Below are 23,494 nucleotides of genomic sequence, written 5' to 3'. Positions count from 1 at the left end.
TTTGGTCTCTACGAGCTCCCATCTGAATGAGCTTCGGTACCAAGCCCTGGCTCCCTTTTCTAGCCTAAGGTGTTCCTCCTCACAGAGACCATAGGATTTACAGCTGGAAGCAATCATTGAAATCATCTAATATAGGGATAGGGTCAATCCCTTCACTTCAAATTACGGTTTTGGAGAATTGCCTGGGACCCTGGGAGCACAAAAGACTTGGCCATGATCACCATGTAGATGTCAGAAATGGACTTGAATTCAGGTCTTTCTGGATCCAAGATCAGTTTTCTGTCCTCTAAGTCACAGTGCCATTTAATATAACCTCCTTTGCTTTTAAAGATAAAGGAAATGAGGCTGAGAGGTTAAGTGACTTAGCCAAGGTGATACAGTAAATAGTAGAGCAGGGTAGTGTTGCCTAAATGGATAGAAATCTCATAGCCAGAGAAGTCTAGTGGAGAAGAGACAGTGGAGCAGAAGGGGAACTGTGTGGCTCAGGATACCCCTTAAATTGCATCTGTTACAGAAGGCAAGTCCACAGTGTGGGATCCCAGGCCAGAAAGAACAGAGGCCTCCAGGCCTAAGCAACATTCTCTCTTCCTTCTCCTCCCGCACTGGCATAGACTCAAAGTCAGACATCCTCTAGGGTGACCTGTAGCAAAGGTCTAGTGACTTTCCTGGGTCATCTGAGCCTGCCAATCACAGGGTGGCCCTTTGTCCCACAGGGCCCAAGGATCACTGAGCTATTCACTTTAGTCTAGAATCTTTCTAGGGTGAGTCATTTTCCCTGGATGGAGAACCAGATCCAAGAGGAGAAGCAACTACCCCAGAGAGATCAAAGGAAAAATGCAAAGAGAACTAGCAGAAAACATAAAGAGGGAAAGGCAGGAAAAAAGAAGAGAGAAGAGTCAGCGACAAAACTTTTCTTAGGAATTGACAGCAATCCTGACTCCCAGGTTCAGTGTGGAAGAGACCAATGTGGGGGGGGGTCCCAACAGTCCCGAAAAACTTCTGTCCTTAGAATCATTGGGGCGCGGGGGAAAGGGGGGAATCCTCAGTCAGGAGTTGAATCTAGTTCTTGTCATGTCTTCCCCTCTCTTCGGAAAGGGCAGAGGTGGAGGGTGGGCAGATCGGAGGGGAGTCCAGTGTAGGAGGGATAACCCCACGAGAGTCTGCGTTCCTACCGCCCCATTGCTAAGCTAACCGCGGGGCTAGCTCGACTAGGGCTGTGACCAGAGTTTCAGGTTCGAATCCTATGTAACTCCGGGAGACCCTCGACCCCTTTCTCAGCCCCATTCCCCTTTCCAGTTGGTCCCTGAAAGGGAAGAATAGGAGAAGAGAATCCGGAAACTTCAACGCCAGTCTTCTCAGTGAACCCCCGAAAAGGAGCTCTCCACACCTTGCCCCATTTTTCTGGCGGTCCCAAGGACTAGAGGGAGGGTTAACTAAAGACTAAGGGCGAGCCGGGCCTGTAGCTGGGAGCCGGGGAAGTTGGGGAGGGGAAACAATCCCGCCCACACTCCTACCCCCCCGATTGGCCAGGCCATGGGGCTCCGCCCTCACCCCTTGCTGTCCTTGGGCTGGGAGAAGGAGGGAGTGCGGAGGGTGTCCCAGGAGAGTCCCTATAAGGCTGGCAAAGCTCGCGAGTCTCTAGGTAGCTGAGTCTGGGGTCCTGCAGAGGTGGGGGCAGCGGGGGAGACGAAGGTGCAGAAGTACCCAAGTAACCTCCCGACAGCCGCGCTGGAGGTCAGAGATCCCTCAGGGGGAGCCAGGCAGGTACTAGATCTGACGTGTTCTCCGAGCTAGTGCCAGAGGGGTGAGGTTCAGCAAGGCGTCCTGGGGCAGTGCAGGGAGAAGAAGGATGGAATCTTAGGGCGCCTTGGGGAGCGGGGGATGGGGCGTGAGAGCCTGGGCAGAGGGCAGAGGTGCCTGGGGAACCTCCGGAGGGAGGGTAGGCGTTGTGGGTAGATGGCCCAGCCAACCGACCTTTGGCCCACTTGGCTGACCCGGGAAACCTAGTTGGGCCCTTGCCAAAGAAGGGAGACCACTAACCTAGCGCACCCAGCAAAGGGGAGGGGGGAGGTAAGGCAAAGATCAGAGCCCCAGCGATTCCCTCCCACCCCAGGAAGCCCCTCAACAGGTCACTGGGTAGACTAGCCCTTCTCCACACCAGCCTCCCCCTTGTGTGCAGGGGTAGTGTGGTACACTACAGTGGAAAGAGCCTTAGCTTGGGAGGGAGAGAAACCAGAATCCAAATCCTATTTTTGATGCTTGCCACTTTTGTGAGCCTCCCTGGACCTCAGTTTTCTTACTTGTAAAGGCGGGGGGAGGGGAGACTGATTTCGAGGTCCCTTCTAGCTGTCAATCGGTGATTTTTCTTCCCCTGTCCTCAAGTTCTTCCACCCGACTTCTACATTCCTTCCCCATTGACTTCCCCAGACTGATCCCTTATCCCTCTGTCTCCTGGCCTGTCTCTAGCTACTTTTTCCTTGGAGACCTAGGTTCCCCCTAGTAACCCTGTTGGAGTAGCTAAGTGGCACCGTGAATAGAGCACTGTCCCTGGAGTCAAGAGGATCTGAGTTCAAATTCATACATTAGCCGTATGATCCTGGGCAAGTCATTTAACTCTGATTGCTTCCGCCTACCTACCCTCCCAAAAGCCTAGTATCCCTCCTCTACCAGAGTCTAGGATTTGGAGTCAGAGTACCTGGGTCCAAATTATGATTCTGCTACTTTCCAGATGATGACCTTGGGCAAATCACAACCTGTCAGAGCCATTTCATACATAAAATGACAAAGTTGGACTTGATGCTCCCTGAGATTCCTTCTGTCTGTAAATTCTAGATCCAATAAATCTATCTTCTCTTTCCTCTTCCCCTTACCTTACCTCACATCTACTGACCTCTCTCCCCACCATGAACTATTTTATCCAGACCTCCCCTCTCCTATTGCCCATCTTGCCTCTTCCAGTGTCCTCTCATTACTGGGATGGGGGGTTTCCTGAGCAAAGGGCCAAGGAGTGAAGGAGGTGCAGTGCCCATGGACAGTTGTTCATTTTCTAGCTTCCAGTTTTCCCTCATCAGGAAGTCACAAACTGCCTCTTGACACTGAGTAGGCCTGATTCTTGGAAGCTCCAGGGCTACTGGATATCATTTCCGTTTCCTGGGGCTCTAATGGAACTCTGGGTCAATGGACTCTGGGAAATACCTTGGGTTACCATTATCCAAAACATCACTCAACATCTTGTCCCAACCTGAGGAGATAGTAGGATACAATGGAGAGAGCCCTTGACTAGAAGTCAGTATCTCTGGGGTCAAGTCTTAGCTCTGCTTCTGACTGGCTGTAAGACTCTCTGAGCCCCCTCTCAATCTCTCCCACTCCATTTCATCCCCCACCTCTCCATTCCCAACAGAGAACTCATTCCAACCTCCAAATCAAACCTTAGCATTTTTCCTCCTGGATTTTGTATGCAATCTCTCTCACTCTAGTAAGAATAGACTCAGGGCTCTCTCCCTCTTATGAGTTCAGAGCTTTGGATCAAGTAAGATAACATTTAATAAGAAGTTTCCTCCAAATACTTTTTTGACACAAACGGGATCTAAAACTCAATTGACTAACCCCGTGCCTTCCAAAGCATTTTCCTAGTCAGTCTCTCTAGGTAAAGCAAAAATGATTAACCCCATTATTTAAGGAGGGAAACCAAGGCCCAGAAAGGAAGGAGTTTGCCCATTGTCATACACAGTATGTCAGAGGAAGAGCTAAGACTAGTTGTCTCAGGTCTCTTGATTCCCAGTTGAGACTCCTTTAGGGACATGACTTGGACTTGACTGTGGAGTTTAAAGTTAAAAAGCAGGGGATACAGGAATGAGACTCTTCAGTGAATGGGTACAATGAGGATGATCTCACTATCAATGCCAAATTTGATTATCCCACAATGGGATACCACAATGGGAAACCACGAAACACCAACCCCCTTCACCCTACCTCTTGTCTCCCAGAGTAACTCCCTGGCCACCATGTCAAAAGAAGAGGAACAGCAGCCTGATCCTGCCCCAGTGGAGGAGGAGGAGGAGCCCCAGGCCCAGAGTACGGTAATGAAGCACCTGATTACTGCCAGGACTGGCTCCCTACTCCCAGAACTGGAGTAGGGAGCGGGAAGCAGCAGAATCTCCACCTTCTCCGCCCAGTTCTCCCCATCCTTCTCAGCAGGATGAGCTCTAGTTTCCCCTATCAAATGAAATATTTGTAAAGTACTTAGCACATACTGCTACCGCATCCTTCTTCCTTTCTTGCTTAGAGCCACCTGCCCTTCTACCAAAGAGAATCTTAAAATCTCCTGTCCTGAGTGGCATGGGGGGTGGGGGTGAGTGAGAACTTCACTTTCAGCCTCTGGGGAAGTGCAGTGCTGGAGCTCTGAGTCCCTGCCTTCTCCCCTCAGAACCTGGTGAGCCGAGTGGCCAGTCTGCCTCTGGTCAGCACAACCTATGCCAGGGCATCAGCTGTATACAACTCTGTGAAGGAGAACCACCCATATCTGAACTCTCTGTGTGGAGTGGCTGAGCGAAGCCTTCAGAGCCTAAGTACCAAAGCTGCCCAAGGAGCCCAGCCCATCCTCAGCCTGCTGGAGCCACAGAGTGAGTGTCCTGAAATCACGGATCCTCCTGGGCACCTTCACCGACCTTTCCCACTTTTCTCCTGGGGTCTCTCCTGAGAATGATGGTTTCCTTCACCCCTCTCCTCTCTCTCTCCCACTGACCCTAAGGGTGCCAGCTTTCTATGCCTGAGAACTGGCTACTTAGGACCCCTAGAACAAGGTCTGTTTCCTTCCTCCTACTCTCCCCCTTTCCTCCTCTCCTCCCTCTTCTACTTTCTCCTCCTCTTTCTCCCTTTCCCTCTCCCCTTCTCTCCTACTTTCCTCCTCTCTTCCTGCCCTCATCTCCCCCTCCCCACCATGCACACACAGACACCTTGCTGGCCTGCTCCTCCTTCCACACTTGGGTGCACACTCAGGCTCTGCCCACCTTTCTGGCACATCCAGACCTCAGACCTAGCCACTGCAATTCATTCCCCTAAGCTGCCCTGGCACAGTCCCCTCCCCTGCTTACTGACCTGGGAGATAGGGCCTTCCTGCCCATTCAGGCATGAATACCCCCCCTCCCATCCTTCGAGAGGCAGCTGGGACGCAGAGCAGAATGGGGGTGGGGGACCCCAAGATGAAATGAGGAGGGAAGAGACCGTGGGTTCCCCTGTCGGGCCCTGTCAGGCAGCTGGCTACTGCTCACAGGTGACCTTCAACCTAATTTGAGAAGTAGACATCACCTTGGCATTTACAGTGACCTTCAGAGTTGGGCCCTGTGAGAGGGGGAGGCTGTGAAGGTCCATCCTCAATAGAAGCCCAGAGCGCCCCCTGGAGCACTTCCTGAAGCCTAACTGGCTCCCACAGTACCTACTGGCCAAGCTTCATAAGTCCAGAAAGTGCCAGCACCTCGGCTCACTCCCTTGCCTAGAGGGACTGACTGTGTGTCTCGGTCTTTCTGACTCTGTGTCTCTCGGAGTTTCTGTGCATCTATCTCTGTCTCTTTCTTTAAATTATGAATCTGTCTCTGTGTCAATTCAAACTCGACAAACATTTAAGTTCCTATTCTGTGTCAGATTATACTTCTCCTGTCTGTTCCTTTGTCCCTCTGTCTTCTAGCCATCTCCTGCTCACTCTGTCCTGGCCTCAACTCCCCCAGAAATACAAAGATGAAAAATGCCACAATCCCTGCCTCCCCCGCAGGAACTTACTGCGGGATAGGACATGTGAAAATAAGCACTACATAGGTGATAAAGGCACAGGGAAGACCCAGACCGAGGGCGCTGGGAACATTTTTGAGGCAAAGAATGCTGTTAGCATTCATGGCAAATGATCCTAGGAAGAACTGGATTGCAGCAGGCAGAAATGAAGAGGGCTGTGTAAATGGATATTGGAAGGCCATGAGTGATGAACTGAGGGAGGAGAAAGTAGTGGGACATAGATTGTGGAAGACCTTGAAGGTCAGATTTTGAAAGGTCTACAATGCCAGCCCAGAGAAAGAACTTGGACTCAGGCAATGGGGCAAGGAGGCATAAAAGATGTTTTGAGCAGAAGAATGATATGCTCAATTTGTGAATCAGAAAGGTAATTTTGAGGCCAGGTAGGTCTACTTTGTGCAATCATATCTCTTTTGGGGCAGTTTACTATGGAACTAATTCAAAAGATGTAATTTCATTATATCTAGGAATTATTGGCGATCCTTTCACTGCTCAAATGTCAACTTCAAGGTGCAGTGGAGGGGAAAAAAACAAGCACTTATTAAGCACCTACTAAGTACCAGTCACCATGCTAAGTACTTTATCAATATCATCTCCTCACAACAACCTTGAGAGATAGGTGCAATTATCATCCCCACTTTACATTTGAGGAAACTGAGGCAAACAGAGGTTTTTAAATCACTTGCCCAGAGTCACATAGCTAATGAGTGTCTGAGGTCAGATTTGAAGTCAGGTCTTCCAGACTCCAGGGCCCGCTGCATTGCATCACCAGCTGCTTGGGTACTGGATCTGGATTCGAAAGAGTCAACTTCAAAATCTCAGGTCTAATCACCTATGTGACCTTAAGCAAGTTCCTTCCTCTCTCTGGGCTGGTTCCCTCCTCATCTATAGAAAAAAAGCATTGAGCTGGGTGATCTCTTAAGCACTAAAAGGGTGGATTCTATGAAATAATTCCCCTAAGCAGGTCAAACTCACCAGGAGATTCTGTAATAGACGTGTTTTCACTTTGTCCAGTCTTGCTGTGACTTCTTTTGTAGCTCATTTAGTTGGTAGAATCCAGATCTGAAGCTTCTCTGAAGAGAAGAAAAGTGGGTCGATGTCATCATGAGCAGTCAGTGATTCAGTTGGTGCTCAGACATCCTTAGAATTTACTTCCTCTTGGTCTGTCTGTCTCTCTGTCTGCCTCCAATTCTCTTTCTCCAACTCTGCATCTACATCTCAGTTTCTCAGTGTGTACAAGGACAGCATCTGTCTCTGTCTCTTTTTCTGACTCTTTAAACAGAATTGTATCTAGCCTTCTTGGTATCTGGAGACAACTAGCAAGACATACCTTGCAATCCAGTTTTCTTTTCTTTTCCTTTCATTTTCTTTCCCTTCTTTTCTTTTTTGAGACTAGGTTTCCTTTTTTCACTAAATATAGAAATAATGCACTGGCCACTCACATCCCACTATTGATCCACCCCGAGCTTTGACCAGCTCCATTTCTGAACTGACCTGGTTTGCCCTTCCTGAGATGGGCTGGTGACTGACTGCCCACTCCCAGGGACTCCCCATCCTGGTGTCAGCCTTAGTGCAAACACCCAGTTTAGCTTACTGCCGCTCAAAACTCCCAAGTTCTCACTCATCTGCCCACTCAGCCTCCCCAATAATAGGGATTACAGGTATATACAACCACCACCATTCCCCACTCCCACCCAATAAACATTTTAAAGATTACTTTCATTGCAAGGGAGGGGGACAAAAAGAGATGTTAGGCTCCAGGACACAAAGGGCAATGGGGAGCAGAGTGGGTTAGAGAGGATGTTGTTACCTGATAATAGCCAACATTAACCAATTGTTTTAACTAGATGCTAAACTCAATTGTTTCTAACTGCCAAAGGAGTACAAGCGTTGACCTCTAAATTCCTCTAAAAACTACAGCTACCCTGCCCTCACTCCAGCTCTATGGATGTGCATGGCTGGGTATATGTTTCTCTCCCTGAGTGAATGTGTCTGTGTCTCTCCAGTTACTTCAGTGAACAAATATGCCTGCAAGGGCCTGGACAAGCTGGAGAAGAAGTTGCCCTTCCTCCGGCAGCCCTCTGAAGAGGTATGCTGGGACAAGTAAGGAGGTGTTGTACCACGTTGAGAAGGTGGGACACAAGAGAGGGAGGGTATAAAGATAGGATGGGGGGCTCAAATGGTGATAGGGAAGGGAATTAGGAGTCCTTGTGCTGTGGAGAAACCCTAAGACCTCGTGCTGAGACTAAACCCCATTCTCCAGTGGCGTGCCTTGGGGCTGGGCTTCAGACAAGTGCCTCTTTTACCAACTGAAAACAAACACAAATTAATTTTGCTAATAAGCATAAGGGGGAAAAGTGGAAGAGTAACTTCTCCCATTCAGGAAATCCAGAAGAGAAGGTAAGTAGTTTCTCTGAGGTCCTATAGCACATAAGAGCTGGAAAGAAAATGGGAGTCTTGACTTGCAACTTTTGGATCTGATGCAGGAATTAGAAGACCCTAGAGGCTTGGAGAGTGATAAGGATGAGTAATGAATTGCCAGGATTTATAAGGAAAGAAACTCACAGCCCAGAATTTTGCAGTAGAAACATCAAGGCAGAGGGCAGAAAGCCCCTGGATTTTGAATCAGATCTGGATTCAGACCCAGGTTCTCCTATTTAATAATATTACCTGTATGATTTTAACAAGCCACTGGACTTCCCTGACCCTTATTTTCTTCATCTGCAGGTTAGGCTAAATTACCTTAAAGTCCCTTAGATCTCTAAATCCTGTGACCCTGGAGACCTTGGAATTCAAGAAGGAGGGAGGGGGTTATGGGCCAGTTGAGGTTAGCAGGGGCTAGCAGAGAAGGAAACTTGATTTCCAGTCAAAAATCCAGAAATGAGAGTTGAGTATCCTCTAGATCCAGGAGTAGTGGAAAGAAGGAGAGAATCTGAGTTCCCAGGGTCTGGCAGGATCTCAAACTTGGCACCACTCCCCTCACAAGGTGGTGACATCAGCCAAGGACGCGGTAACCAGCAGTGTAACAAAAGCAGTGGACCTGGCCCAGAAAGGTCGGCGATGGAGTGTGGATTTGACTCGTTCAGTTGTAACCAGTGGGGTAGACACAGTAATGGGCATGGGACAGATGGTGACCAATGGTGTGGATGCCATGCTGGGCAAGTCTGAAGAACTAATGGATCACTTCCTACCCATGACTGATGAGGAACGTGGTGAGATCCCAGTCCTGAACTAAACATCCCATCCACCCCACCCGTCAGTACATGACCTGGAAATGGTCAGGCAAAGACAACAATAATGATGAGAGTGACCTGGGCTGGATCCAGCACTGTCTGATATTAGGCAGGTCACTTCCCCTGGCCCCTCAATGCATCTGTTTCCCCATCTGTAAAATGAGAATAATACTATTTATACTCCCTCACCACAGGGTGCTCATGAGGAAAGCCCTTTGTAAACTTCAGGGTGTCATATGCATGCAAGCTATTGTCATCACTTGACCCACATTATCTCATTTGATCCTCATGGCAATCCTATGAGGTAGGTAGTACCACCATCATTCTCCTCATTTTACAGATAAGGAATCTGAGGCAGAGAGCTAGAATGTACCTCAGGGTCACACAGCTAGCAATTATTGGAGCCAAGACATGAACCGAGGTCTCCCAACATTACATTCAGTGCTTTTTCCACTAGATCACATCCTGAACTCATAAGACTGTCACATCACTGAATCATAGAATTATGAAAACTGTAGAATCTTGGAGCATAGGCTATTAGAATATGCTGTCAGAGCCAGAAGGGACCTTAAGGATCATCTAGCTCAACCTTCTCTTTTTACAGGCAGGGAAACTGAGTCCCAAAAGGGGGAAGTAACTTACCCAAGGTCACAAAACTGGTCTCTTGGTTCATAACAAAGGACTCAACCATGTTCCATAAATAGTCAGAACTCTGGTCCCTCAAGGGATAGAATGAGGCCAGGGCCAGATGGGCAACCTGCCTGTGCATGGGATGGCATAGGAAGTTTTCATTTCCTCTTCCTCCTCAGTGACCCTGAGAGTTCTCCATCAGTCACAGGATCCCAGATGTGGAGCTGGAAGGGACCTAAGAAGCCATCTAGTCCAGCTCCCTCATATTATAGATGAGGAGATTTACCCCAGGTAGATTAAGTGGTTTACCAAATGTTGAATAAGTCGTAAGCATCAGAGACCAGATATGAATCCAGGTCCTCTGACTCAAGAGAGAAATACTGTGCAGTACAGTGGAAAAAGCTAGAAATGAGGTTAGAAATGGGGATAGGGCCCAAAGTTCTAATCCCAGCTGTGATACTGACATGATCCTGGGCAGGTCATTTCTCTCTGGGCCTCAGTTTCCTCATCTGTAAAATAAGGTTAAGGGATGTAAGAGAAGAAGAACAAGATTGTAGGAGTCTGAAAAGAAATAGAAATATCATGCAGAGGAAAGAATCAGAGCTGGGAGGCAGGAAACCTGGAGTCTAGTCCAGGCTCTAACTTGCTGTGTGACTTTGGACAAGTCCCTTCTTCTGTCTTCACTTGGATTTCTTTTTTGAGATGGTGAATTAATTCCTGCCTAAATTCCCTACCAGAAGTGATGTGCAGACTAACTAAGGAAGTAAAATGGAAAATCTTTCAGAATCATGAGCTTCTCAAATCTCAGAGTTTGGGACTCAGACTTCTGTAAACTGTCAAACAATTTACAAAAAGAAGGATGAAACACACACACACACAGTGATAGCAGCATGAGCAAAGGCTTGGAGGTGGGAATAAGCAGGTTGTCTCTGGAGAGATTAGTGAGGAACTCAGCTTGTCTGAAGCAGATTTATATTGGAGTTTGGATGTGACTGTGAGAGTATAAGAGCTAGGGTTAGATGTACAGTACAAGAGGAAAGATCAGTGAATTAAGAGACAGAGGACCTGGGTTCACCCCAGCTCTGTCATTACCCAGCTGTGCAACTCTGGGCAAGTCACTGTTCTGTTTGGACCTCATTTTCCCCATATGTCAAACAAGATGTTTGGACTAGACCAGAGGTGTCAAACACAAAGCAATACTCTCTAGTACAACCAAACCAGATCAAAATGTGATTGGGAAATTTTAACAAAATAAATCAGTACTCTAGAACATAGAAAATATGAATGTGTGGCTTTCCATAGCCATCTGTGACCTTCAGGGATCCTTATGTTCAATTTAGTGGCCCCTGTTTCCATTTGACTTTGACCCCACTGGCCTAAATGACCTGACTGACTAGGTGACCCCACTGGCCTAGGTAACCTCAGGTAGCTCTAAGCACTGTAACTATCACTTTTCCAACCTCATCTATGCCACCTTCTCCCTCCCCCATACTTAGTCAACTCCCATGGTTTCCAAGCAGATTTAGGACTGGGAGCTGGAAAGGGGTATTGGCTATAGTGCCCATCCCAGAGCAGGCAACCCTAAACCACACTTTTTCTGGGCCACAGATGAGCTGGCTGCCGCAGCAGCTGAGGATGGGGCCCTGGCCCCAGGGGCAGACCAGCATCAGACAAGCTACTTTGTTCGACTGGGATCGCTGTCATCTCAACTCCAACAGCGGGTGTACCAGCAGTCACTGGGCAGACTCCGCCAGAAAAAACACCAGGCCCAGGAATCTTTCAGCCAGCTACATGATACTTTAGAGATGGTGAGACTCCCCTCTCCTCATGATGCCTGACCCTCCGAAGCTGCTCAGCCCTACACAGTGAGAGCAGTAGCAAAATCAAAACTCATTTGTCCCACCTCAGGTCCCTAAGGCCTCCTGCTCTCTCTGCCCTAATTTTAATACCCATGTATTTAATTAACCTTTTTCTGGGCCTCAATTTGCCCATCTGTGAAGTGGTTAAGCTAGGTGATTTCTAAGGGCCCTTCCAGCTTTTGTTCCTATGTTCTTTCTCAAACCTGCTCTCAGAAAGGTCTCTGAGCTCCTTTTCATCCCTCAAGAGTCAATCAATCAACATTTACTAAGCACTTACTATGTACCAGCCACCATGTTAAGTAAGAACCAGAGATTCAAAGAAAGGCAAAAGACAGACCCTGCCCTTGCTTAGCTCACAAATTGGTCAGTAAATGTCACTCCCAGGGTCCCTCGAAGTCTGAACTCTGATGAGGGAGGAAATGTTTAGGTCTTCTTAAAAAGAAATGAGAGGTGTGAGGAAGAGGCTGGGGAGAAGAGGAAGCTTTTCTTGACTCCTGAAATTCATATCCCCCTGCCTTACTCTAATCTAGGCCTGTATCTACCTCCTTTTTTTCTCTAGGTTGGCATTCAATGTTCCCTGGTCCTTAAGTATTTCACCTCCTGTCCCCAAGCTACTTTTCATCTATCACCTTCACATTAGCCAGACTTGGCTCATTCTGACCTCTGAATTTTTGGTCACATCATTGCCTGATCTTTAATGCCCTCCCCTCTCCCCCACTCCCCAGCTTTACATCAATTTTCCAAATGCATAAATAAGACTGACCAGCCCTGTTGTGCAGGGCTCTGAATGCCAGGTTAAGGAAAAGAAATACTCCCAGAGCCTTGTTCTTAGGGAGTTTAGGGGAAGCAGAAAGAAGAGACTGGGGCCCTCTCCTCAGGAAGCTTACCTTCCTGGAAATGGCTGGTAGGAGGCTGAAATGCCCACAGATAACACTTTGAAGGTGTTTAGGGAACTACTCTTCTATTTCCCCACCATACCCTAACCCACCCCACAACTGTACTAGGATGGGCACAGTAACACACTTAGCCAAATGTGATTCACTCAGTTTCCAAGAGGGGGGAAGAGATTCATTCCTTTTGGTAAGAGCTCTCAGGGAAGGTTTCCCGGAGGTGGAGCTGGAGCTGGAGCTGCCCCCTCCTTGGGTGCAACAATCACTATCACCCACCTTTTGCTCCTTGACCCCCAGATGTGAGGCTGTAGTCCTAACTCTGACTCTTCTTCCCCCTCACTCTCTCCCCCTTGAAACAGATTCACTATATGAAGCATGGCTCTAATCACAATTTCCAGGGTGGGCAGGGAAGGCTGAAGCAGCTGTGGCAAGACTGGAGTCACCAGGATGAGGAATGCCGCCAGAGCCAGGTAATGGGGCTCAGGAGCCCTATCGAGGCCGGTACCTGCCTGCAAGTGATAGTGGGACAGGAAGATTCCTGGCCTAACTGGGATGACTCATTTTCCCTACCTAAGACAGCTGGGTGGCACAGTGGGTAGAATGTTGGAATAGGCGTCAAGAAGTTCTGAGTTGAAATGACCTCAGACATTTACCAGTTCTGTGAAAGTCACAGTTTTCTGTGCCTCAGTTTTCTCTTCTGTAAAATGAGCTGAAAAAGGAAATGGCAAACCACTCCAGTATTTTTGCCAAGAAAACCCCAAATGAGGTGGAGAGGAGTCGGACACAATTTAAACAACTGAACAAGAAGTGAATTAACTTGGGGAGAATGCCCTGAATAAGGCATCTGAATAAGGCAACCAGAGGTAGGTGAAGGACCATGACTTGGAGGCAGAGGGTCTGAGATAGGCTCCTGATTTGACTCTGTGACTTGGAGCAAGTCACTCAAATTCACTCAGCCTGTTTCCTTAATTATCAAGTGAGGGTGTTAGACTGGAGTTCCTTTTCTGCTCTAAACTAATGATCTTAAGAATCCAGGCCCTGACATTTATTAAACTACAATTTACATGAGGTCAGGGAGTATATTCTTTAACTTTCTATCTTCCCTGCCTATGGGACATCCAGTCTGAGATGTCCAAAAAGCAGATGGTGATGTAAGACTCAGGTGATATGGCTCAGGAGAGAGGCTGGAACTGAGTTTGGAAGTCTGGAAATCATTTGCATAGAAAGGATCACTGAATTCACAAAAACTAATTAGATTACTGAGATAGTAAAGAGAGAAAAGAGACCAGGAAAGAGTCTTAGGGATTACCCATAGTCAGTGAACTTGACATGGATGAAGAGCCAGCAAAAGGAAACAGGAAGATTTGGTTGGGCAGATGAGAGAGAGAGAGAGAGAGGGAGAGAGACAGACACAGACAGAGAGGAAGAGGGAGAGGGAGACAGAGAGAGGAAGACAGAGAGAGAGGGAGACAGGGAGAGAGAGAGAGAGAGAGAGAGAGAGAGAGAGAGAGAGAGAGAGAGAGAGAGAGAGAGAGAGAGAGAGAGAGAGAGAGAGAGAGAAAGAAGTGTCATGAAACCTAGAGAGGGGAGCATATCCAGGAGGAAGTCATGATCAACAGGGGGAAATGCTGCAGGGATGTCAGGAGGACAATAAATAAAGATATTGGTAAATGTGGAGAAAGCCATTTCTACTGAATGATGAAATCAGAAGCCAGAATGCAGAGGGTTAAGGACAGAGTTGGTTCAGACAGAGAAGAGAGGAAATAGAAGCACATCATGTGGACGGCTTTATCAAGGAGTTTACTTGGGTTGAAAAGGAAAACAGGTATAGGATGATAAGCTGGCAGGGATGATAACAAGAAGTGAGAATTTTTCAGAATGAGGGAGATGTGGGAGTGTTTGTAGATCCCTGGGAAGCAGCCAGCCCATAGGGAGAAGTGAAGATAAAAGAGTGAGAAGTGACCAGGAGTCATAGAAGTTACACTGTTGTGACCCCCATCATGCCCAGGAGGATAAGCGGTGGACTCGACCCAAGAAATGAACTTTCTCCTTCAAGGAAAAGGATGGTGTGGAATTTCCCATAGCACAGCTTCGAATGTGGCAGTGGGATAGTCTGGTGCTTTTTCTGTTGGGAATACAGAGTGGAGTTCTGTTCAGCAAGTATTTATTAGGTAGACAAAAAACATATGATCTAGTCCCTTGCCTTCGAGGAACTCATGGCAGGGAGGTTAAGACATGTACACAAAGACATGTGATAAAAGACAGAATGTGATAGGAGTAGAGGGAAGGTCCAGATAAAATGGCATGAGGAATGAGTTAAAGAAGGAGGCTTGTTCAAGGCATAGGAACAGAGCTATATATATCTAGGGATTTCATATAAGGACATGAAATCAAGCCCAAGGCAAGCAGCTGAGCAGAGGTGAATGGGTCATAGCTGGGGATGCAGAGCAGATTGGGATTGAAAAATAGCTGCTAGGGAGACTCCCTCAGCAGGGGCTCAGGGAAGAGCCTTGACCAGCATGACATCTGGTCTATTCTATTTAGTGAGTCTTGTTAACTAGGTGCCAAGTTCTATTTCTATAGAGAAGAAAAATCCAGCTCTCCTAGAATTTGGCAAAGCCCCAGGCAACCAATCCTTAGTCATAGCCTGTAAAAATGCATGGTGGCAAAAGGCATCAAATAGAATTCAAGGAATAGCTCTTTAGTCCAGTTTGGATGGAGTGTGTGAAGATGAGGAAGGAGAATTATGGCTAGAAAGTCAATTTGTGGCCAGATTATGAAGGGCCTTGGGACATCAGGTTAAGTCTTTATCTTATCCTCTAGGCAGAAGGGAACGTTTGAAGGTTTTTGAGCCAGAGAGTGACCAACTAAGACCTTTACTTTAAGAAAATGAATGGGATCTGTGGAGGGTTGATTGGCAAGGGCAAAATTAGAAGCAGGAAGACTGTTACAGTAGTCCAGATGAGAGGGCTCCAGGCTCTAAACTAGGGCAGTTGGAGAGAGAATAATGAAGAGGGAACAGATTTGAGAAGCCATTTACTCCAACTACTTTATTTTATATGTGAGGAAACTAAGACCTGTGAAGATAAAAAAAAAAAAAAATCAAACTTTCCTGAGATTATACAGCTAGTATGTGACACTGGGACTGGTGTTAGGAGAGACTTTGTGTCAAATCCTCTTGAATTATTTATTAACTTCATGAAAATGAACAAATCACGTGATCTCCCTGAGCTTCTGTTTCCTAATCTATCAAATGGAAATAATAACCAATACTTGTTGTTCAGTCATATGACTCTCTATAACCCCATTTGGGATTGACTTGACAAAAATACTAGAGTGATTTGCCACTTCCTTCTCCAGCTCATTTTTTATGGATGAGGAAACTGAGGCAAACAGAGTTAAATGACTTGCCCAGGGTCATACAGCTAGTAAATGTCTAAGGCAGGATTTGAACTCAGGAAGATGAGCCTTCCTGACTCCAGGACTGCTGCCTTTATCTGCCCACTGCACCACCTATAATACCAATAGTACCTACCTCAAAAGGTTGTTTTAAGGATAAATGAGGAGGGGTACGTTGGCTATATTTGTAAAGTACAATATACAGTTAGCTATTTAGTAATATTTGGAAATGTAGAGATTAGAGCCTTGGGAATAGTTTGAAGTTAGAGATAGAAACCATTCTCATAGAAGTATTTTATAATTTAAATGATAGGATGAGAAAGAGAAGGGGCCTAAGAAAAAGCCTTGCAGGACACCCATACTCTGGGGGGAAGGAGGGGAGAGGAGAGCTGAGACCTCTCAATGATTCATAGTCCTCATCAACACTGAATGAATGAGGCATTTATTAAGCACTTACTGTATTAAGCACTTACTTAGCAAAGCACTTTGCTAAGTGCCAGAGATACAAATGGAAAAGTCAGACATTCTCTGCTCTTACACAATTCACACTCTAATGGGGGAAACAATACTTTGGGGAGTTTTTAGCATTAAGTCAAAGGAAAAGGTCCCATGGTCCTTAGGATATAGCTGTAAACAGATGGGAATCCCCCTTTTAATGTCATCACCACCTGATCCAAGGTGCCTTTCTATCAAGGAAACAGGATGGTGGATTGGTCCAGAAAGGGTTTCCAATAGAAAGAAATGAAGGTGGATGACTTCTCCATAAGTACAGCCCTTTCCAAATACTGAGTGGGACAGGCTTGGGAGTGAGGTGGGTGGTGGACAAAAGAGGAAATCTAATGAGCAAATGTGAGGTCCTAGCCTCATCAGTACAAGTTTAGGATGGGGAGGAAGTGTGGCTAAAGAGCCATTTAAGTAAGAGAGATCTGGGCACCTTAGCATACTACCTGCTCCCCATCAGTCTACAGTGTGGGCTACAATCAGCTGGGTGCCTAACATGATCTGTGGCTGTGCTGGGGCAGAAGTGTACAGAATAGGAGATGTCTTCTCCCCTATGCAAATGCTATCTGAAGAGCTGTGTTCTACGATGGGAATGCACTGTAAGAACCACGTGGACAAGCTGAAGCATATTGAGAGGAAGGTGACTAGGATGCTATGTAGACAGGCAGCTATGTTCTTGCAGCGGGGTGGAACCCACAAGATGCATGAGGGCAGCCAGCAATACTCCCCAGAGCAGCCTGAAACAGATTAAAATGGAATTTGGAAGTATTTAACAAAATTAAAATAGTAAATATTTAACAAAATTAAAATAAAATTAAAACATAGATTACAATGTAAAATAAGTCAATATGCAGTCAAAAATAAAATCGTTTTTTTAAAAATAAGTCAATATGCACCACATGTATGGATTAGTGGCTCTGTTTTTATTTGAGATTGATACCACTAGAGTTAATGGACTTGGAATCAGGAAGACCTGAGTTCAAATCCTGCCTCAGATACTTACTAGCTGTGTGTTCTTGGACAAGTCACTTAACCTGTGTCAGCTTCAGTCTCCTCATTGGTAAAAGAGAAATAATAAAAGCACTACCTGCTGCCCCTGGGGGTTGTGAGGATCGAATGAAGTCATGTGCAAAGTGCTTTTTGCAAACTTTCAAGTGCGGTACAAATGCTAGCTCTCATTACTATAGCTAGCTTGAAGCTGAAGACTAGGCCCTAATGAGGTCTCGTGGAAACAATAGGGAACGTTCAGCCTGGGGAGAAGAGTGTGAAGGGGATAAAAGTGCTAATTAGGAATAATGTTAGGGGGGACATCAAAAGCAGAGAGGCAGATTTTGCTGAGCCAAAGGCAAGATGCTTTAACAGTGAGAACTGACCCAAAGTGGAATGACTTGCCTCAGGAGGATGGTGCATTTCCCATCACTAGACATCTTTAAGCAGAGGCTGGATGATAACATGTCTAAGAAGAGGTAGTGTATACTCCTATTCACATATATTTTAGACTAATTCCTTCCTGGGACTTTTTATGACACCTAGCCAAGTTCTTGCTTCTTTCTCCAGGTAGAATTGCAGACTCTGGACCTGTCCCGTGACCTCACTCAGGAGCTACAGGTCACATGTGAAACACTGGCAGCTAGCGTGCAGGGGCTGCCCCCGGCGGTCCAGGAAAAGGTGCTGGAGGTCCAGCGGAGTGTGGAGGAGCTGCATCAGGCCTTCTCAGCCGCCCGCTCCTTCCATGATCTGCCACCAGCATTTCTGGCAAAGGGACGGGGTCACATGGCACAGGCCCACACAACTGTGGATGAGCTCCTGGATTTTGTCTTACAAAGCATCCCCCTGCCCTGGCTGGTGGGGCCCTTCTCACCCTTAATAGTGGAGCGGCCCTGTACCCCACAGGAACTGCTAGACGAGGTCGATGAGGTAGTGGTAGGCCATAGGCCCACCTTGCAGAAGGACCGTTGGGCCAATATGGATTGGGTGGCCCAACAAGAGGCATGGCGAGCTGCTCAGGAGGCTGCCATGGTGGAGGAAGTCAAACTACCCACAATCCCCAGCCAGGAGGTCAAGAAGGCAACAATCATGCCTGAGCTAGACTTCTGAGCAGTCTTCCTCTCCTGACCAATGAACAAATATCAGCTTCTGGGTTTAAAATGAGCAGGTTTAGGGTCAGGCATCCCCCTCTCCTCAGTCCTGCCTGTCCTCTAAGAGTCTCCCCCAAGGGACAGGGTCCTGAAGACCTGTTTTTGCCAGCCAGAACCTGATTGCTTTCGCCTCTCTTTGAGCTGGGAAAGGAAGGAAGTACTTGGGACAGTGCAAATAGGGAGAACCAGTCTAAGCTTAAGGTTGGATAGAGGGGATGCTCAGAGAAGAGGTGAGGGCTGAATATATTAACCTGAGACTCATCTGCAGAGGTGAAAATGGAAGCCAAGAGTGTCCAATGAAGTCGCTTGGGGAGGGAAAGTCAAATGAGGAAGGCTGAGGACAGAATCCCGGGAAAGAGGAGGAGGAAGCATCCAGACCCAATGAATCAGAAATGTCTTTTCTTCCTCAGGAGTGATGGTTCAGGTGCCCTTTCTAAGGTGGGAAAGACCAGTCTCTGCAGCTATTGGTCAGTAATTTAAAGTTCTTTTTCCTAGACTGTGGGGTAAGTGGGAGGAAAGAAGGAAGGAAGGAAGGAAGGAAGGAAGGAAGGAAGGAAGGAAGGAAGGAAGGAAGGAAGGAAGGAAGGAAGGAAGGAAAAAGCCTAGATTTGGAACTGAAAGTAAAGAAGGGATGAGGAGAGGGAGGGACATAGTTCCTGTCACCCCCAAAGCTACTGATTTGGGGCAGGGGTTGTAGGGAGATGATTTCCAGGATCAGACTCTACTCAGCAGGTAGTGATGTAGCCTCTGCCCTCAGGAGGGCCCAGCAACTTTGGGAATAATGCATCTTCCACTGCCCAAGACTCCAGACTAAGTTAATCTTACAGTGGCTCTCCCTTCATATCAACATCTTTCCCCATCTTCTAACCTTCACCTGAGTTTGAGGCACTAAAAACAGGCTGACCCTGGCCCATCCCACGATGGGGGTTGGGTGGGTGGTAAGGTGAGAAGGCACACTGGGAGGACTGAGAGGGAGTGCAATAAATGTGTGTGATTAGTTTTCTGGGCTGCCTCTGAATAAAGTTGGTTTTATGTTGGTTAAAGGTCAGTTTGGGTCCCTGACTCTTCAGTCTCCTCTTCTAGGATCAGTGCTCTGGACTAACCTCAAGTAGGGGGGAGGATCATCATGGTACTAGTAGTCAGGAAAGCCTGCTTGGAAGGGTTGGGAGGGCTTAGAGAGGGGCAGAGGAAGGGAAAAGGACATGGAAAGAGCAAAGGCCCAGTCTAGGTTGTGGCCCAGTGGAGGGAAATATAGCTCCCATATATCCATTACACCTAAAAACACAGGATTTGAAAATTCATAGGATATTCTGGGTGACATTTGGAGTATGAATTTAGAGGTGGATGCAACCTTGGAAACCATCTATGGACAGGGACATTGAAGGCCTAGAGAGGTTGGATGAGTAGCCCTAGATCACACAGGAAGTAAATGGCAGAGATGAAATTTGAATTCAGGTCCTCTGATGCAAGGACTAGAGTTCTACTGCTCAATGTACTGGATATGGAATGAGAGGACCTGGGTGTGAATACAAGGTCTGCCATTTCCTCACTGTGGGATTTAACCTGTCTCCATCTTCTTCATCATTACCATTCTATAAGCAGAACTGATGATTCTGTAACTGAGTTGTAGTTAGAAAGAGAGGACTGAAAAGACATCTGTCTGAGAAATAACATAACACTTTCAGCCTTGCAAAGTACATTCCATGTTCTCTCATATGACCTTCACAACAATCTAAAGTAGTTCCTAGTATTATCATTCCCATTTTCACAGATGAGGAAACTGAGACTGGTGCAAGTTAAGTGACTTACCCAGGGTCACACAGCTAATAAGTGTGAGAGTCAGAATTCTAATGAAGTTCTTCCTGAATCCAAGTCTAGTGCTCTAATTAATGCACTACTATTTAGTGACCTGATGAGAAAGTTCTGCCAAGATGCCCCAGGACCCAGATGGAGAGGGATGTGGCTTCACACCACTTCTTATTCTTTTCCTTTCTTCCTCTCAAGGAGGCTGGAGAACTGCTCACTAGTGGGCCTGAGCTGCCAGGAACACTAACTCTTCTGCCCAGGACCTAGGGATCATATATCTGACCCAATCTGGACTCTTGTTACTGACTCATTGTGTGACCTTGGGCAAGTCCCCTCCCCCTCTCTACCTGTTATTTTCCTCACCTGTGAAGTGTTGAAATAAGACAGCTTGACCTCCATCCTAGGACTGTTGTGAAGATCATAGGATGTTACAGGCAGGCAAAGGTTGCTGAAATGGTGAAGAGCCCCCCTCCCTTGAAGTCCCATGCAGGGAGGGGACCCTGGACTCCCGAAGGCCCTGTCCCTCCTCATCTCCAGCCCCTGGCTTCCCTGGCTCCTTCCAAGTCCCAGATAACATCAGCCTTTTCCAACTCTCTTAATTCTAGTGTCTTCCCCTCTAATGATTATTTTCTAATTTTCCTATATATAACTTGTTTGTATACAATCGTTTACCTGTTTGTCTCCCCATTAGACTGTGAGCTCCTTGAGAGAAGGAACTGTCCTTTGCCTTCCTTCATGTCCCCAGAGCTTGGCACATAGTAGGGAGAAGAGAGAAAGGGAGGGTGGAAAAGGGAAGGTCTGAGGTGACCAGAGCTTCATTAAGTTCAGTGAAATTCACCTGTGTGAGTCACTAATCTCTGTGAGTCTCATTTTACTCATCTGTAAAAGAAAGAGTTTGAACTAGATGGTCCCTAAGGCACCTTACAGCTCAAAATCTAGGCTCCCTCAAATCCTCTGGTCACCAGGCTGTCCATGAAGAAGGAATTTGTTTTTCTACCAAAGCAAAGTTTCTCTCCAAAGACTATCTGCTAAGTTAGATCATGGCCTTGATTTGCCTCAGTGGAGCCCACACCAACAAAAGAAGAAATCTGCAAAGTACTGAAGCAAAGTATTTGGTCTCAAATCCAAGGTAACATCGGTCCTGCAGCTTTTTATTATCAGGCCATAGGGCATTAGAGGATGCTCTCATGGGGTGAGGCAAGGCTGGGCCCTGACAAACCAGAAAGAGAGAAAGTCATGGAATATTTAAGAAGTGGGAGGGACTCTTCGAACCTGGACTATCACTACTGTGAAGGGACCTTAGAGACCATCTAGGGGTATCATGAACCTTTTCTGGAAGTCTGGGGAAGTCTAGGGACCCCTTCTCAAAGACTATTTTCAAATGCATGAAAAATACATAGGATTACAAAAGAAATAATTCTATTCAGATAAAGAGATCTTTTTTTCCCATTCAGGTTCATGGAGCCTTCGAAATCTATCCATCAAACAAAGGGTCACTAGATACCAGGTTTAGAGCCCCTGATCTAGACCAATCCCCTCACTTTACAGAAGAAGATGACCAGAGTGGGCAATACTTTCTCAGTGTCACACAGCAGAGTTAGTGGGACAGGGTTGTTGGCTAATACTTTATGAACTTTAAAGTTCCTTTCCTGTAAACAAGCCTGTGATCTGTAGATAGAAGCATCCCTATTTACAATGAGGTTCAATTACAAATAAGCATCAGTGCTAAAACTAGAAGGGATCTTAGACTCCAATTTCTTTGTTTTACAGGTGGGGAAACTGAGGCCTAGAGAAGGGAAATCACTTGCTCTTTCTAATATACTAGGTTGTTCTCTAGTCCTGAAAGGGGAGGAGCCATTTGGGGAAGGGAAGGCAGATGAGTGCTTTGTAACTGGAGAGGCAGGTGTGGCAGTGAGGTAAGGTAACATACACTGTGGGAAGAGTGCTAGGTTGGGAGTCAGAGGATCAGAATTCAAATCCCAGCTCTGACACCACTGTATGACATTGAGCAAACCATTTCAATTCTCTGGGTCTCAGTTTCTTCACCTGTAAAATGAGGAGGTGGACTAAATGATCTCTAAGGTCCCTTCTGATTCAGAATCTGTGACTCATGACCTCCCTCCTCCCCCCGCATAGGAAGCCGCCTTTCTGAATTCTTGCTTTCCACAGACTAGGTTAGTCAACGTCCACACCCACAAATCCAGGGAGGAGGTGATGTCTGGGTGGGCCAAGCTGGACACCCTCTTCCCATTACCCTTGGCAAGCCTTGGCCTTGCTGGAATGAGAGGAAAGGTTTAGCCAGGGATGGGGGGCAAGACGAAGGGAGAGCAGAGAGATGGGGAATAAGGGCACCAAGCCCCAGACTGTTTAGCAAACAAGGTAGGAGGCAAGGAAACCAGAGCCTTTGAGGGTAGCTGCCCTCACCCCCAAGGCTGGGTACAATAGTTTGAGCCCACCACACCTCCCTACCCCCTGCCACCCAGATTTAATACAAATCAAGCTCTGGAAACCACATGCTGCCTTGCCCCAAAGATGGGACACTTGACATCTACTTACACCCCAGGGAGTCCCAGGATGATTCACCCTCATTGTCTAGATTGAGGAGCCGAGACTGAAAACAACTTGCCTGAGGTTACATCAGAAGTCAGTGGGTGAAGGGTCCCCTTGCCCTCTCACATGCCCCAACTTTCTTCCTCTCATTCCTCCCATGAAATGCCCCTCCCTGCCTCCAAGTCATATCTCTCCTTGAATGGGCTCAAATGCTACCTCTAGGACATTTCTGGGATTCCTCCAGCCCCAACTCTGTCTGTTCAAATGGCCTGCGATTGTGAACTCTCTCTGCTTACCTGTGCAGCCTGGCTCTCTGGCTATAGACATGGGGAACTCAGCTTAGACTTCTGTCTCCAGCCATAGGGCAGTTGAGAACAGGGCTGGACCCCCAAATATGTGAACTCTGTAATATTTGTTGAAGGAAAGATTGGCGCCTCTTTGATTGGCCCCCCGGGCAACTCTCTCAGGCCAAATTCTGCTGCTTCCTCAGCCCTGCACCCTTCCCCATCACATACACACATATACACACACCAGGGTCCAGATAAGCCATTTTCCCAGGGGAGGGCCCAGAAGGGTCTGGGCAGACTCTGCCAAACTTATATACCCCACCTTTCCTTTGTGTTCTCCCCACCACCAATATTCTCCATCCTATATTCTGAGATCTCTCCCAGCTCTGAAAGGCTGAGTTCTCTAAGAACCTCTGGCTC

At 47.1% G+C, this 23,494-nt stretch overlaps 1 protein-coding gene across 3 annotated transcripts; it reads left to right on the top strand.

Moving 5' to 3' along the window:
• Positions 1–764: 764 nt before the first annotated feature.
• Positions 765–19,479, top strand: PLIN5 (perilipin 5). 3 transcript variants are annotated; one of them, XM_072601843.1, is made up of 8 exons: positions 765–944; positions 3,987–4,079; positions 4,427–4,622; positions 7,788–7,870; positions 8,768–8,993; positions 11,253–11,452; positions 12,753–12,863; positions 17,851–19,479. In XM_072601843.1, the coding sequence occupies exons 1-8, from the start codon at positions 780–782 to the stop codon at positions 18,388–18,390; spliced, it is 1,614 nt and encodes a 537-aa protein (XP_072457944.1). In that variant the 5' UTR covers positions 765–779; the 3' UTR covers positions 18,391–19,479. The 3 variants fall into 3 exon arrangements, with proteins under 3 accessions (XP_072457944.1, XP_072457945.1, XP_072457946.1); XM_072601844.1 differs by lacking the exon at positions 765–944 and adding an exon at positions 1,566–1,764; XM_072601845.1 differs by lacking the exon at positions 765–944 and adding an exon at positions 1,574–1,642.
• Positions 19,480–23,494: the final 4,015 nt, after the last annotated feature.

Source organism: Notamacropus eugenii, chromosome 4 (assembly GCF_028372415.1).
Source record: "Notamacropus eugenii isolate mMacEug1 chromosome 4, mMacEug1.pri_v2, whole genome shotgun sequence".
NCBI classification, from domain to species: Eukaryota; Metazoa; Chordata; class Mammalia; order Diprotodontia; family Macropodidae; genus Notamacropus; species Notamacropus eugenii.
Note: the sequence above shows the minus strand (reverse complement) of the source record. Positions and strands in the feature narration are given on the sequence as shown.

Excerpts from the sequence above, each read along its gene's own strand:
- PLIN5 (XM_072601843.1), top strand. The coding sequence starts at position 780 with ATGGAGAACCAGATCCAAGAGGAGAAGCAACTACCCCAGAGAGATCAA. Across the intron at positions 8,994-11,252 it reads CATGACTGATGAGGAACGTG|ATGAGCTGGCTGCCGCAGCA; the intron begins GTGAGATCCCAG and ends TCTGGGCCACAG. Across the intron at positions 12,864-17,850 it reads AGGAATGCCGCCAGAGCCAG|GTAGAATTGCAGACTCTGGA; the intron begins GTAATGGGGCTC and ends TTCTTTCTCCAG.